This window comes from Neopsephotus bourkii, unplaced genomic scaffold, assembly GCF_033783945.1.
Source record: "Neopsephotus bourkii isolate Nb327-2 ecotype Australia unplaced genomic scaffold, CSIRO-AGI_Nbou_v1 NB_196, whole genome shotgun sequence".
Classification (NCBI taxonomy): Eukaryota; Metazoa; Chordata; class Aves; order Psittaciformes; family Psittacidae; genus Neopsephotus; species Neopsephotus bourkii.
In genome coordinates this window covers 3,381,322-3,397,677 of record NW_026900709.1, presented here as the reverse complement: position 1 = coordinate 3,397,677, position 16,356 = coordinate 3,381,322, and the positions used below count along the sequence as shown (strand labels likewise).

The 16,356-nt window shown below is 36.6% G+C and overlaps 1 protein-coding gene across 6 annotated transcripts in view; it reads right to left on the bottom strand.

Moving 5' to 3' along the window:
* Positions 1–16,356, bottom strand: part of SLC39A10 (solute carrier family 39 member 10) — an 88,611-nt gene that overhangs the window by 13,122 nt on the left and 59,133 nt on the right. For all 6 annotated transcript variants that reach the window (XM_061376944.1, XM_061376935.1, XM_061376929.1 and 3 more), the window contains exons 2-3: positions 6,317–7,366; positions 5,066–5,267 (exon numbers count right to left, since the gene is read on the bottom strand). In XM_061376944.1, the coding sequence (XP_061232928.1) occupies positions 5,066–5,267; positions 6,317–7,357 (1,243 nt within the window). In that variant the 5' untranslated portion in view covers positions 7,358–7,366. The remainder of the gene's footprint in view (positions 1–5,065; positions 5,268–6,316; positions 7,367–16,356) is intronic.

Genomic DNA, 16,356 nt, shown 5'->3' with positions numbered 1-16,356 from the left:
TGGCTATAAGTTCCAGGCTTACCTCTGTAGCCCTTCATGAAACACAAAAAGCAAAAGATTTTGTGTTGGAACAAATCAGTCTCTGGATACTTAACAGGGGTCTTTGAAGACTAATTCATATTTAACACTTGTTTTTAAAACTACTCTGCTGCCAAATTTAACTGCAATCAGTATTTCTTCTCCTTTGTTAGGAGGCACATGTGCAGTTAGGCACCATTCATTTCACCTGGTGCTTTGAAACACAAGTTTTTATTTGGGAGAAGACCGAACCTTTGACAGAGGAACTTCAAAATAAAATGCTAAGAGCTTGAAGAGCTGAAATTAACTCACTGCCAACACAAGGCATTATGTGATAATAGGAATATGGTCACCCAACATAATCCTATCAGCAAAGAAACATGGCTCTTCCAGTCAGCATCTCACCCTAATAAAATATTTTCTCTTCTACCTTCAAGTCGTCAGTAAGGCTATGAATTAAAACTGATGGGGTTTTCCTCTTCTCTCTTTGCCTATCACTTCTCATTTCTTTCCATCACAGAAACTTCAAAGAACAGTAAGTAAAAACTGTTCTATTACAACAATACAATTCAAAAGGTTCACAGACCCAAAGACAGCAATAGTTGGTGCTCCTATTTTACAAACATTAACTGTTTAGGCTGAGATTTTTCATGAACATGACTTCCTCAGTCTGAACTATTCTTTTGTTATTTTAGCCTAAATGCTTCCGTTTTTTCCAATTTTTTTGCTATCTTCATTCTTAATCAAAAATGTTGACATAGTTTGCCAACTTTCATGGAAGTTAACAACTCATTTGAAATCATCAGCATTTCCATACTTTGGTGCATGAATTTTCCTTACGGGTCCACTCATTTTTGATCAAGTGGGATAAAAACACCCTTGGAAATGGGGGGGATGGAGAGAAGAGGTGAAGAAAAGAGGAATGAATATGTTGTAGCTGCTCAGTGAATTACGTGATTTAGCAGCCAAATGTTCCAAGAGTTCTCTCTGTACCAAAACCGCTACAGATCAAATTTGACAAGACTTTGCCACTCAAACTGTGGCTGCTGCAGGCCTGGTCTGTTCAACACCAAGACTTGCAACATCTGCTGGTTTCCATCTTATTTTGGATATCAGTTCTTATGAAATCTGTAGCTGTCATTCCACAACAGTGCAGAAAAGGAAACAATCCAATTCAAATAAAAGGGTACAAGAGCACATTCACCAGGAGAAACTGATAGAGAAAATCTGTATAAAGTACACAGTGTACATCGAAATGCATATTGATATCACGCGGAAAACATGAGAGCTGGTGAAAAGGCAAAGACTGCCAGCAGATGAGGAACTAAGAAACCAAGGTTGGAAAATGAGAATACAAAAGCAGGTCTAGAGTAGAAGCATGTCCCTGCTAACCAAAATGCCACCACTACACAAGCCTTGATTCATCCCCAGAGCACTTCAGTCATGTAGTCTTGATTAACAGGCTCTGCTGAAAGAAAGAGCATACATGGCCGTGTAATTCAATGCTGAATTATGCAACCATGCACAAGTAGCCCAAATAAATATTACACAGTCATTCGGCAGGACTTTGGATCTCCAAAATGGACACGGACATTATGATGTTAAGTGCCAGGTTAGATGACCAAGAGCCTTACATGGAGAAAAATGGAAAGAGATTATGTCTTCAGTTTCATATATCATAGCACAGATGTGGCAAATGCATCTTGGAAAGTCTTACATACTCTGATGAATTATACAGTATCTAAACATGGCACCATGATTAAGATAAGGCACATGAGAATTAGAATATGGCATCTGTGCATCTCTCAGATGTTGGTCATCAGCTTCTGACTCTGTTTAAACCAAAATTATCAGCAAAAGATTAAAAGGTTGCTCTCAAATCAATGACTAAAAAATATATACAGAAACTGTACATGGCCCCACAGCTACATCTATGTACCAACACTCCTCATATAAAAAGGACTACTAAGGAAGACTTGTGACAAAATTCCAATAAAATAAATTTATGGAAAGATTTCATTGATCTGTAGTGTTCAAAACACTATTATAGAAGTGGAACTAATATGCAATATTATGCACACTGCAAGAGCTCTTAAGTTACAAAAGCTTGTTGTATAACACTCCTAGGAATACTGTATAAAGCCTTGGCAATGTAGGTGAAGTTATTGTGCAGGTGCTTATAAAATGGAAAAAAAGAAGAGGTTTGTGACTGAACAATTTCTTCAGTAAGGGCCCTCTGTTCCAACAGTGGGTAACAAACAACAGACAGCTTATCAAACTGGATTTGGACAGCTACCTGTAAATTAAAACAGACTAATTCCATAGTAAGGCAGACTCCTTGGAAGGCCAACAATGGTTAGGTAGCTTGCTTTTCTTGTTAAGGCTTGCAGATAACAGAAAGGCTCCACTGAAACAAAGCCTTCCTGGGTTCAGGAACACTGGTACCTGCACAGGCAGATGTACAAGGTATTGGAAACACTTTTAATTGATAGCTCTAACTGATCTCCACTATAAAAAGACCTGTTACTGTTTACTTGTATCAATTCTATTAGCTTGATTCATAGTAGGGTGTACCTTTCCTTTTAAGTCAAATTATTTAGAAGCCCTTGATGATTTCAATGCCTCCTCTCCCAGCAAGGTACACTGTGAAAACTCAGCTGTATTTAGAAGCCCTTTAAAATACTCTATTAGTAGAACTAACTGCAGAACTATCTGTAAATTACAGGAAGAAAACCTAGCATGGCTTCCTCAGTTTTTGGTCCTCAGTTAACTAAATTAGCTTGCTTTAGAAAACTGCACTATCAGAACTAAATGGAAACCTTACAGGTTAGTATCAATGAACAGGAGCAGCACTGCTCTTTGGTTTTTTGAAAGCTTTAATTAGAACTAAAGAAAATCAGAGAAAACAAGTGTTTAAAAATGTCTGTATCCTCCTAACTTTGGCAAATACTCCTATCTAAAAAGGTTTACCTTAGCTCAGGTAAGCACACATTTTCATTTTCATAGCATCCTACAACCTGCAGGTTAAGTTACTCTATGACTGACATTCGTCCTACACCTCCTACAATCCCCATATAGCAGCTAAGATTTGTTATTTTGTGATTCACTTCCTCAAGAAAGGAAGATGATTATTACAAAAACTGAAATCTCACTGTAGTTAGCACAAGGGTACACAGAAGATTGTTATGAAGAATGATTTATCATTATCTAGCCAAGCTGACCTGTTTTAGAGGTGTTTTCACAATCCATAACATAAAACCCGATTTTTCACAATTAACTGGCAAACACACTATTTATACTTAAGATCCCAGTTGCCATAAAGCATGTTAAATGTTCACAATAAGCTTCACTGATTTTGCAAACTAAGTTCCTTAAAATGTTGAAGGTCATCAAGCCAAGTTATTCATCTACTGCCTTCCTCATTATACAGAAAATGCATTCTTTTAAATAGAAGCACTCATCTGTAGAAACTTCCTAATTAAACTGGCTCAAAGCATGTGCAACATGGCGGTTTTTGTACATGGTTTCCACCTTTTAATTGGCAGAAAATGCTTAGAGCTACCCTAGAAATCCTCTTGGTAATAAGGCAGGGGTCAACCCTTACTACAGTGAAACTACCCCACAAAACAATCTGCTGCCATATAAAACACACACTAGATCTGGCTTACCACCTTTGAACAGTTAACAAGATAGTAGCTGTGTCACTGCAGGAGATTCATGTGTAAAAAGGCAATTATTTTAATGACTCCAGCATTGTTAAGAAAAATTAGCAGCAATGCATTCTTTCCAACAGTTATCTACGAGAATGTACTTACTTCATGCTTTATTTTGAATGGTACTAATAAGCACCTATGTCCTAATAAATACTCGTAATTACCAGTATTGTTATTCTCAAAACATGGACATTGTACCCAAGACTTTTTAGATTTTTAACACTACACCAGAGCTAAACACGTCAACAGTTCCATTATAACTTCAGAAAGACAGCAAGAGTAAGCATGTATTGTAAAAGCATGCTCAACTATGAAATCACAATGGATGCCACCCTTACAGTAAGTGCTTTAACAGGAGTAAAAATATTTTTAGCTTAAAACTATGGTAAGAAGAAACAAAAGTCTACTGATTTTAACTCAAGGCAAACTGCCTTAAAACTGCCAACAGAGGATTCTGGTTGAATACTTCTCATATGCTTAAGAGAGCAGCAGTATAGAAGAATTGATACTGGAAGTCAGAAAAGGGAAGTGGTTTCAGAAATGGCAATTTGAATGTTTTTGTGTCTTGCCTAAGTCTTTGTATTTCTTCAGTTCACAAAAAATTCTGGATGGCAATTTTACAAGTTTGCATTACTGCTAGAACATAAAACCAGTAACAGCTAAACTAGTATTTTGCAGTGAATGAGTTCTGATGAAGGTGTTGTTCTCAATTCCTGAATACATAGATCCAGATCAAATTCATTAAGAAAATTTCTGCCAAACTAATGCTGCAACTTTCCAACTTGGAGATAGTGACGCCAGCCCACCTCAATCACATTAAGAGACAAAGTACGTAACAGAGTTTAAGAACATAATCGAAACTGTGGGTAGACTTGGTCACCTTTATAGGTCCTTTCATCCCCAAAGATTCTGTACCTTGCCTAGGCTCCTAAAAGAGCCCAATATCCAAAGATATGTGGGACAAATCCAGGCCAAAATGCCTGGGCCACAGGCCAAAAGATAGGATATTAGGCCCCAGTGACAGAAGACCCATAAAAGGAAGTAAAAATAAGCAAACATAAAATAAGAAGTGAAAATAATGAAAAAGGATAAAAAGTTACAAGAAAGAAAGGTATGCCTCCCTGAGCCACTGTCACTTAGAAGCCATTATACTGCCAAACAGGATGCTGTTTCCTGATTTAAAGGAGCATGCTGTCTCAAATTTCTTCTAATAGGTATGTTAACTTGTAACTGTACCTTTACAGTCAATACTAAGTTGTATGACAACTTTAAGCTTTCAAGTTAATATTTACAATGCAAAATGATTTTGAAGACTTTAGATGTTAAACACCTACCTGATGCACCTGTTTTATCCTTATTCTCAACTGATGCATTTTTACTTTTCATAACATCTTCAAGCTCATCATAATGTACAATACAAAGCCTTCTCTCAATCTGGTATAGCAAAGCAGGACACATGTATACAAACAATTCAGGAGATATTGGAGAGCTGGTTTCCAGACCATAGTACCGTAGCAGCTGGGTAACATTTAAGCACTGCAAGCAAATTGTACAAACAAATTAAGTATGAAAGCAACTACTTCATTAAAAACTATACTTATGGAAAATATAAGCATACAACTTGAGAACACAAACAGAAAGTGGAAACTCCGGCCCACAACATTTCACCAGTGCTAAAACATGTCTTAGCTGATCTAAGTGGTTTATGAAGAAACAGTAAAAATATCTGCACTATAAATTCAGACACCAATATGATTTTTGATAGATGTCAGTGAGAATGAGTTTCCATAGTCTTACTATTACAAAGTACAAGCAATGAAGAAAGAGCAACAGGAGTGCAAGAACATATATCCAAACCATGTTTTCTAACACTTCTCTTGGTGACCTTCTCTGTTAGGAGCTTCATTTCTTAATTCAGATTAAAACCTCAACCTCAGCACACACTCCATCCTTTCCTATCCTGACTTCTTGCTTAAAACCATGACAGCAAAATGCCCTGCTTCAGTAGTTAACTGCAAGGGGGAAGGGAAAGTATACTTATGGTCCAGGCAGAAATAATGGATGCTGCAGGGAGAAATGAAAGAGCTTACACTGACCACAGTGCTACTGAAGCTTCGTTTACATTGCTTTGCAATCTCTTAGGACAAAGAAATTCGAAGCATGTTGAAAAAAAAGATGCAGTTGTTTCTTTGCGAAAGAGTCTCCATGCAGTTTCCAAATATGTTAATCATCTTAGATTCAGAAAGAAATCCAAAATAAAGGGAAGAAGGTTGTGAGTGAAGTATTAATGAATACTGGGAAGAGAAACAACCCCACCTGTAAGCACGGTATCTCAGAAAGCTTTAAGGAGCTCTTTTATACAGGTAAATATGTATGAAAATAGATCTCTGAGAAAAGACAGGCAGACAGAAAGCAACACCCCTACAGTAAACTCAAAACTGTAGCAGTAACCTCTCACCTTTTCACTCTGCAACCTGTGTTATGCAATGGTCTCAGTGCTTCTGCACTTATTTGTGGGCATGTACCTTCAATTGTTACGTAACAACAGTGAAAGTCAACTTACCGGTTCTTCATTTAATACTCACCTCTTCACGACCACGTTCATCCTCATTATGATCCTTATGACTATGCGATGGAAAAAGAGCACGTTTTCTTACACTACCCTGTTTACGAGGTGCCTCTCGTTTGCTGGTATGGTGGTGCCCATCCTCATTACCTAAACTGGAATCTTGATGTCCACGACTAGTAGAACGATCGCTACTGTGCTCATGACGGCGTACATGCAAGTGAGATGCATCATGTGCATGATCAAGTTTATGAACACGATTGTGCTCATGCTGATCACCCGAATCATGATCTGAGGCATAATCTCCTGAAGTCTCACTGATCTTCTTTTGCTTCTTCTTCTGTTTGCGCTGTTTTCTTTCTGGCTGATCTTGAGTTGTGTTTGTCTCGGTTGAAGGTTCATGGTTCTGTTCTCCATGTTCACTATGACTAACTGAATCATTACGAGAATGATGTGTACCATTATGGTCATGATGATGTAGACGAGGGTGGTGATGACGATGATGACGACTCTGGTCATGACTGTGTTTGCCATCATCTTTTACTGATAGTGCTACTGTCTCTCTCTCAGGGTCACATTTATGATTTCTCTTTACAGCCATGGTTTGGTTTTCTGAATCTGAGTGGCTATGAGGATGGTTATGAGAATGAGAATGCTTTCCTTCCTGGACTTCTAAAGCATATAAGTGAGAAACATGATCATGGCCAATATCATCATGATTTATCATCACTACTTTTACCTCTCCTAAACCAAGGCTTATTAACAGCTTTTCCAGGCCAAAAAAGGATAATCTTCCATTTTCACCATAACGATCAAAAATCTTTTCAATGTAGTATTTTTGTTCATTTTCAGCTTCCAACGTTGAAAATTTACTCGGCATAGATTCTGTTCCTCCATTCTGGAAGTAGGAATCATTTGAGATCTGACAGTCATTATGGTAGTGTCCACATTTCCCTTTGGGACCACGGTGATGTCCATCTTTATGGCAATGATTGCACTGATGAAAGGTAAATGTCAGCAAACAAATGATGCAAAATTTTGTGTGCATGTGTACCTTCATCTCTGTTTCCTATAAGAAACACAAGGGGAAGCACTTAGGTGTGAGAGCAATCTTAATGTTTGTACTACATGATTATCAGTTTGGTGCTTCTTTGTACCAACTGAATTACTCACAAATCCTCTTAGATACCGCCATTCACAGAATAACAATCACAGTATTTTTACTGCATAAACTGTATTAATATACTTATCCAACAGTAAGATAGGCTCTGTGTATTTTACAGATGCAGTCTTACATACCATACTAACAGGAGGCAGTTACAATAAAAAGATCAGCATTTACAGTCAGTCATATCAGAACATTTTTTGTGTATATTTTCAGAGGCACCTGTGTTTACAATATCGTGTAATACCGAAAATCCTGTTAAAATACAAGTTACAAAGAATAAACATTATTTTAAACCAACCATACAGTATTTTCTTATTTATGAGGATGACAGGCAGATAATACAGTTGAAAACCCACAGATCATTTGTTCTCTCGTGTACTGTTAAAGTACCCCCACTAAAGACACACACTGCACAATTCCCTATTTCACAGAATCACAGAATAGTTAAGGTTGATTTCGATTGGTAATTAGTGATTTAAAAATAAATTGTCATTAATGAACTTCAATATATTGTTGAAATGTTTGTATTTTTTGTACTTTTTACTTACATGAGTTTACTGATTTCAAAGATCTAAGTGGATGTTCATTTAAAAATCACGTTATATGGAAAACATCTGTTTATGCAACTTAAAGTGCTGTTAATGCTGATACAATCAAGCTCAAATAAGTAGTACCAATTTATAGAGATTCTATCATCTACACATGTGGTTTTCAATTTTGTATTAAATGCAAGAAACTTACTATTCAACATCAGATAACAAGAGGACACTGCAGAAGTCGATCTCGTGTTCAGAGCTGGAAACAATTCACTATGTTACAAAGTACGACAGTGTTCTTTTGTCTACATCTGCTAGTAAAAATACATGTAAAGCCAGAATAATTATTCTAAGAAAAACTTTAAAGAAAAAACAATCCAAGCTTATGTAAAAATGTCAATGAATTAGAAAGCTAAATATAAGCCAAGAACTGTATTTTATGAATTCTGTTTTCTAGAGACTTAATTTTGGGAAGAGAATAACCTCTAAAATACTTGGAGTTTTTAAAGAAAAAATAAATCATGTGAAGACTGCCAGGGTTTTCTAGCAAGACTTAATTTGTTCTGCTGGTTACCAAGCCAAACGAAATGTGGAACATTTGCAAGAGTTCTGGTACATACACATAGCAGATAGTCAAGCCCCCCTATCAGCAAAGGAGCAAACAACAAAAAGAAAGCAGCATAGAGCTTCCCAATCGATCTGAACAGTTGAATGACTAGTCTGAGCAGTTTAACAAGGTTAACTAAAATAGACAAAGGAAACAAGTACAGTAGGGCTTTTTACATGTAACTAGTTAAATTTAAAACATGGCTGACAAATGAGAGCTGAGAGAAAGGGTAAGGACAGAAGTTCCATCCACCCTGCTTTCTGCATACCCGAACGCTACCACAACATTACGGCAAATGCAAGGATGTAAAATAACAGGAAAACTGGTGAAGTTTATAACTCTTTTTACACTGAAAGCAGTTTTAGTTCCTTATGTGCACCTTGAGTAGAGCTGTGACTGATCCTACATTCACAAAGATGCACGTGACCCTGTCCACACATCCTAACATGATACTGTCTTTCAGACAACAAATGGTAAATTTAGTTGCCTTTCTCAAGCCCTCCCCAGCTGTGAACTAAAATGTGCTTTGTTAAATTGGTCATGAAAATGCTTTGCAGCAAACCACAAACATTTAAGATCCATTTTAATTTCCTAAAATATCATTGTGGGTTTTGTGCTTAAGGACTTCCAAAACTAATGCACAAAAAAACCCACAAATAAATTCTCTTGGAAGCTCCTATACATGCAAAAGATTGACAGAGGAAAAGAATCAAAGGTAAAGAACGGATACCTTTTAATGACTTTATATAGAAAATAAATGTGTTGACGAAGACTGAGGGAAATTTTTTTCCTGTTAACCTTCACAGAAGATGAAAATTGAGTTTTCCTGAAGCTTCAAAGCTTGCAAGATTAATAACCACAACAGAACTCTCTTTTGCAATACTGACCCCTCTTCAAATATAAGACCAGAAGAGTAACTGTCAAATGGAGGCACCTGCAACAAAACTGATTCCAGGCACGCCAGAGAGCTCAATGCGTAATCACTGTATACTACTGTTTTATTTTTATGAACACCAGCTCAACCATCAGTCTGGAATGACCCCAGTTTGCCTCCAGTTCAATCACCTACATTGCAATTATTATTTTAATGGCTGTGACCATCTTTTCAAGTAAATTAGTCCACCTCCAAAAGTTACTGAGATATTATTTTCATATAGTCATTTTCACTCATGGATTCCATGTAAGGCATCCTTAATGTTTGTATAAATACATCACTGGCATTCCAATAGAAACACTGAAAGCATCTCAAAGCACCTTCCAAAAGCTTTCTGAATTCTCCTTTGAGGAAACAGATAAGTACAGAGTTGTTACTAGTAGAGTACAATGAAACTGGTTGCAAATCTTTATCCAAAAGTCACTGGACTAAGTCAACTCTCAGTTTGTATAATTGTCTGGAAACTCACTCCATAACCTTTAAATAAAGAACATATGCTCTTTCTCACACGGGCTGAGAACCTGGGCTCTGTGACTTACATCATCCCAGGAAGCAGAAACATTCTGGCAGTTAAGTAAAGGTACTGGGTCAGGAGTATGACTGGTGACAGATCAACAGAGCTCCACATTTCTATGCAGATTTCCATCAGTGGGATTTACAACGCTGAATGTTACCGAATGCAAAGAACAGGTTCAGGATCTGGAATAAGCAGTTAAGATACACACAAGACAAATGAAAACCTCGGGAGAAAGGTGAACTTGAATATGCTTGCACAGAAGACGTCAGCAGCAGGTAAGTACACGCAGTGTACTGTAATGCTCTAGCAAATCGTTCAGTACCTTTTTAACTTCACTTTCTCACTAGTGAAAACAGCTTCTCAAGTTTAAGTAAATTTTAGTTACTCAAAGGATACTACTTCTGTAGGTAAGACACCTTTTCTCACTCTGCCACATAATGGTAATATAACCAGAAGAAGTTAAATTATTCTCATTTAAACAAGCATGGATTCAGACTAAAATATCTCTACCAGGAAATTCATGATCATAATCCTTTTCACAACCTCATGATCTTTTTCATGTGACTGTCTCATACAATACTAGGAATACATTACTTTGAAAATTTAGTCATGCATCCCTAATTCTAGTGTTTAGCTTTGAACGGTACCTTTTCTCCATGCCCTATTGGTTAAAATAGTTTGTAACCGATGACCACAATTCACTGCTGAAATACAAGAGCTGACAATTATCAGACCAATTTCAAGATCAATTAGACATCTCACTATTTTCAGTTTAAATAGTAATAACCCTAGCACAATATTTTTAATCTTCTATTATACAATCTTCTGTATCTTCTATTGTAATTCCTGTTACAGAACAGAGACGCTTACAAAACAAACATACCCATCATAAAAAAGCCTCAAACAGGAGAACTATTTAAGAGTTGATTATTTATTTATTTTTAAACAAGCTTCATTATTCTCTAGGCAATTATAAATAGCTGTCATCTTTAACCTGTCAGGCAGTATTCATATGTGTAGAATACCAGAAACCTGAAGTTTAAATTCTATACATTTCAGTGGCACAGAATTGTATATAGCTGATCTCAATATAGGAACATTAAGATTCTTGAATCCCTCCAAAACAATATGGAACGGCAGCCTGAGGCCAAGGCTACAACAAAGTTGAAAAAGATTCTGCCTACTATTGCTGTCAGCCTTTGCCGTATTTTATTCACTCATTTGACTCCCTTCTGCCTCCCCAGCTCAGTAATGGTTAGGAGACATGGGGGAAACCTCTCCTAGCTAGCTGTCAGGTAAGAAACTACAGCACCCGTGGGCCAGAGCTGGAAATAGAGCACCTAATCCGGTTTGAACTACAAACAAGAACAAGTATTGCAGGATTCACACAGGCAGTGGGACACCTCCACCCTAAGTCAAGCTGCAAAGTTAGAACAAATGTGTAAACTTACAGTAGATAAGATAAATAGTTCGGCCACACCAGCTGACATAGCACAAATCACATACAGTGCTGCCAAATGCACCCCGTCGCCTCCTCATTCACAAATGCAAGCAAATCATTCATACTAAAGGCAGTACTGACTGCATATGCATATACAATGTTTTAAATCAAAGGTTTGAGGTCAAAGTCCCTGAGCAACACATCAGCAAAGTTCTCTTTTCTGTACGGAAAACTCACGGTATTTCTGTGCTAAACCACTGTCTGCCTTTGGTGTTTCATCTATTAAACTAAATCACCTCTGATGAAAGTTGGTATTTTTTTTACAGCCTTTTTCATTCAGTTTCCCTTGATTCCTAAAACTTCTTCACAATGCCTTCTATTTCAACTGCTCTTCTTTTCTAGCACTTTATTTTTCAGAAGACCTCATTTAAAGCCTGGAATATAAAAATGATTTCGGGAGATATTTTATCTATCACAAACTAGTTTGATAGCTAGGCTTTACTTAAAACAACAAACTTTGGTTCAAGTAATGTGGTCAAACAAAATTCAAACTCAACTGAAAGTCCCATCTATCATTTTTTGTTAGTGTACAACACCAACCAAAATATTCTGAACTGCCCAATTTTCTCCCCTCTTCCCGTTTGCTCCCAACAATTTTAATAACCTGAAATATATGTAACATAAATGTTCTCCCCTTCCCATGCGCCGTTCCAGGTTGTTTTAGTTTCAATCCCTTTTTAACTCTTTGTTTTCTCTGAAGAATGTGTTGCCCTCTTTTTTTCTACATGGCGAAGAGATCTTTGAAGAGTATCTCTTACTCCTCTAAGTAGTTACTCAGCTTGAATACCACAGTGAGTAAAGTGCCTTAGTAACACCTCACAGGCAACCAGAAGTTTCAGAGAACTGAGAAACACAAAAGGTGTTAAAGACAAAGCAAAATCCTTACCAAACTACTTCCCTTGTTCAGGACTGGAAAGTGTTTATGTCATGAATTTCTATTAAGAGCTGCTCAGAATAACAGCTCTGTGATAAATGGCTTTTTTTTTTTTTCTTAAAGAGATGACAGCTTTTCTTACAATTCCTGAAAATTTAGATTATTGCCTATATTGCAGGTATTTACACCAATGTACATGCAGGAGAGATGCCTGCAGCCCCCAGCCACTTCCACTCCAGCAACTGTGGACTATTTCATACCAATACTCAGTTCAGAAAAAGGCTGGAATCTGAACATCCAAATGAACCCACAGTTTATTTTCCAAATTCCAAGTTTTTAACAAATGCAGGAATATAAAATCCTGTTAATCTAGCACATATTTTAAAGGTAAATCATGTTTTAAAATATTAACGTGAATTTAATATATTGCCATTACTGAACGATACCTTAAGAAAGCCATAAAAACATTTAAATAATAATCACTTTTTGTTTTATCAGTTTTAAGCTGATGTTAGTTTCTGGATATGCAAACAGGAAAACACACTACAGAGCTAAAAAGTTACAATTAACCACTTCTAACTTGTAGTTCTCACCCATCTCATGTATTTTCTTTCCTCTTCAATTTCAGTGAAATAGGTTTGTGGATTTAAGTAAAAGTCATTTGAAAATCTACAGCATGGTAGGAGGGGCACTTTGTAAGAAGAGACCTTTAACTAATTGATCCAAGCCATATTTGCTTAATGCCAGATAAGACTTAAGTAGGACAGACAGCATTTATGCATAACTGAACACCCCAGGAAGCCTTTAAAAATCTGAAATGTTAAGTATTTGAAATGCTAAATCCTAAGCATGCTAGAAAAAGATCCTAAACTAATACAGTAGCAATCTACTAGCTCAGTTATCCAGAAAGAGGCATTTATTTTATTCTGAACAGAAGTGGACAGCCTTCTTCAAAAAGCCAATTTGTAAGAAATTGCTGAGTACAGGATCCTTCTCAAAGCTCAAAAGAATATAAATCCATCAAAACAGTTGGAAATTGTGTAAGTATTAGTTTTGCTTACCAAGAATTAGCTTTCAGTCTTTCATATATAAACCGTACGTAGTCCATAAAACATCTATTAATGCACAAAATTTATAACTGAGCTGGTTTGATTTTGTGCCAGCATTCTACTGCTTAATGAGATTCTTTCAAGATACCAGTGCTGGGAAGAATTAAATACTTGAACCAGTTACACCTGCATTTTAATATCTTATTTTTCTACTGAGAGTAAGCAAATGTTTTTGTTAGAACTAAGGCTGAAGTCCAACAAACATTTTAAGATGGTGGTGTACTTAAAGCAGCAGTCCCGCCCTCCTCCACTGCTTCATTCACTCATTCCCACAAACCATTTTTGTCTAGCATCACGTTTGTTTGCTGATCTGTTCACTGTGCAGCTGTACAACTAGATTCTGCTGAAAAAAAACAGCCTAGAAAATAATAAAAAGATTATTTTCAAGACAGATTACTTTTCCTATCTGGTTCACTGTGCAGCTGCACAAACACCACAGTCCACACAAAAAAAAGATTAGTCTTGCTTTTGGTGGCAGCACCAGCTTACAGATTTGGTTGACCTGCAGCCTTACAGTATTTTGGCCTTAGCACAAATAAAACAACTGTTATTCACATTCAAAATGTGAATAACACTGAAAAAACAGCAGTAGACAAATTTCCTATTGAAAGCTACTTGAGAATAACTTATCCAATTTTCTCTTCAATACAGAATAATGTTTGCAATAAAGTGTTAAAACCAGTTGCGCTATTTTTCTTCTTCCTGTAACTTAAACCACTATTTCACTATACCTATTTCATCCTTGTGCTGTTAAAATACTTGAATTATGCTTAAAGGAACTAAAGGCATGGCTTTGGTATGGGTTTAATTCCTACTATTACAGTTAAAAACCCCCTATCACAGCTACAGTCCAGAAGGGATGATGCATGTCTACTATAAAGCTGATAGACTTTATTAAAGCTAGCAAGTATAAAAGTCCATTAAAAACCAGGACTAAGGCATGTTTCTGTTACAAGTGCTATGCCAAATTAGTGCCTGGAGGACTATAATTATTAAAGCCTATGTCTAGAATTTAGAGGTTGCAAATTTTTTTACTTGACAACATATACCACTGATTGAAAGATGTCTTCTTTTTTTTTTTTAATAGATTAAGTTAATGAAGCACTGTCACAGACTTTTATAAGGCCCTCTGTCAATGTGCCATTCAAATTATTCTTAGCAAATTCATTCTGTCAAGACTACAAATCAAGATAAATCTTAAGAAAGACAGAGCCTTCTTTTCATATGAATGTACAGGCAATTTGGGAGACACAGGCAAGCTGCTGGAACCCCTCATACCTTGAGTTAGTGGGCTTCCAAAGATGTCTTTGTTCAATAGATGTGGGAGACAAAAGTGTAAGGACATCTTGGCTGACTGAGAAGTAACACTGAACCAGTCTGACATGTGATCTAAAATATCCATATGTATGTCAACCGGCACATCCACAAGGAAAATGCTGAACAAAAATGTGTAATTTCCATCACGTTGCAAGTAAGACATCAACAGAATTCATTGCCCAGCTCTCATTTTATTTTAGCCAAGATTATTGTTAAAGATCTACATGGCTGTTACAGGTCTGGCATGATTGAGGCAACCATTCAAAATGACACAAAATACTATCAGCTTCAAAAAATCACCTACTTTGAACTACTAGCCTTTCTTAAGGTATTAAAGCAACTTTGAAGGGACACAACTTTGAGGTGAATGAATGAAAATGTACTTGCAGCATTACTCTTACTGCAGGATTAGAGGCAGAACAGGGGAAAGGAAGAACAGCCCTTAAGAACCTTAATCTAAAATGCAAACAGAGATATCTTCTAAACTAATCCAATTAAAAACACTGATGGGCTAAAACTTAAAAATAACATTATGTATATGTACTTCCCTGTGTCAATCACCATGCAAGTATAGGTACGTTCCAGTAGCAACACAGACAAGCAAGGACAGGAAAGTGAGACTGCATTACCAGTTTTTCTAAAACTATATTACAATTAGATATATCTAACCCAGGCTATGTTGTAATTTGATCTAGTATCAGTTCCTGGCTTTTAAGGTAAATGGAATTTGGTACATTCGTCTTCTATACCTGTCCTGAAACACAGATGTTCCCCTGTCATTTTCCTTGAGTGTCACCATGTCTTCTTCTTTTTACTACTTAAGGATTTTCTGAACTAACTCCTGATTTGGCTCAATAACTATTGCAGTCACCATCTTTCCCAATGGGATCACTAGGACATTAATGTTTTCTATGCCACTCCTGGATCACTGATACGTTCCATCTTTATTACTGTTTTCCCTTGCTATTGGGCTGTCTTCATTGTACCTGATTCTACTACTTCTTAAGGCTCTGTGTAACTTCTGTAACCCGTTTCAGTAAAAAAAGAACACTTTGCATCAGGAACTTACTACTTTGATACATCCCCCTAATTATACAAAATCTGTCAATTCAGTTAATAAGGCAAGTGAACCAACTTATTATTATTTTTCTCTATCATTAAAACTTTCTACTGTCAAACTGTGGTACAAGAAACAGTTAAAAGTTACTTGAAAAGCTACTTGCTGTCTCTACCTTTAACAGGAGTAATCAGTAAGTGTATCTCAAAACAAATCCATTCTTTTGGAAGAACACGACTAATCAAGAGGCACATTCCACAAAGGATGATGTAAAATACTTGCAGTTTTTCTCTTCTGACCAACAGAAATGGCTTGGCAGCATACCACTGAAATTACGGGTTACTGAATGTCTTAAAGATGTTTATGCTCTTTGGCACTAATAGCTGAATCCATATGAAAACTGGACTCTTAACTCCAACATCAAAGGGTCAACAGTCAG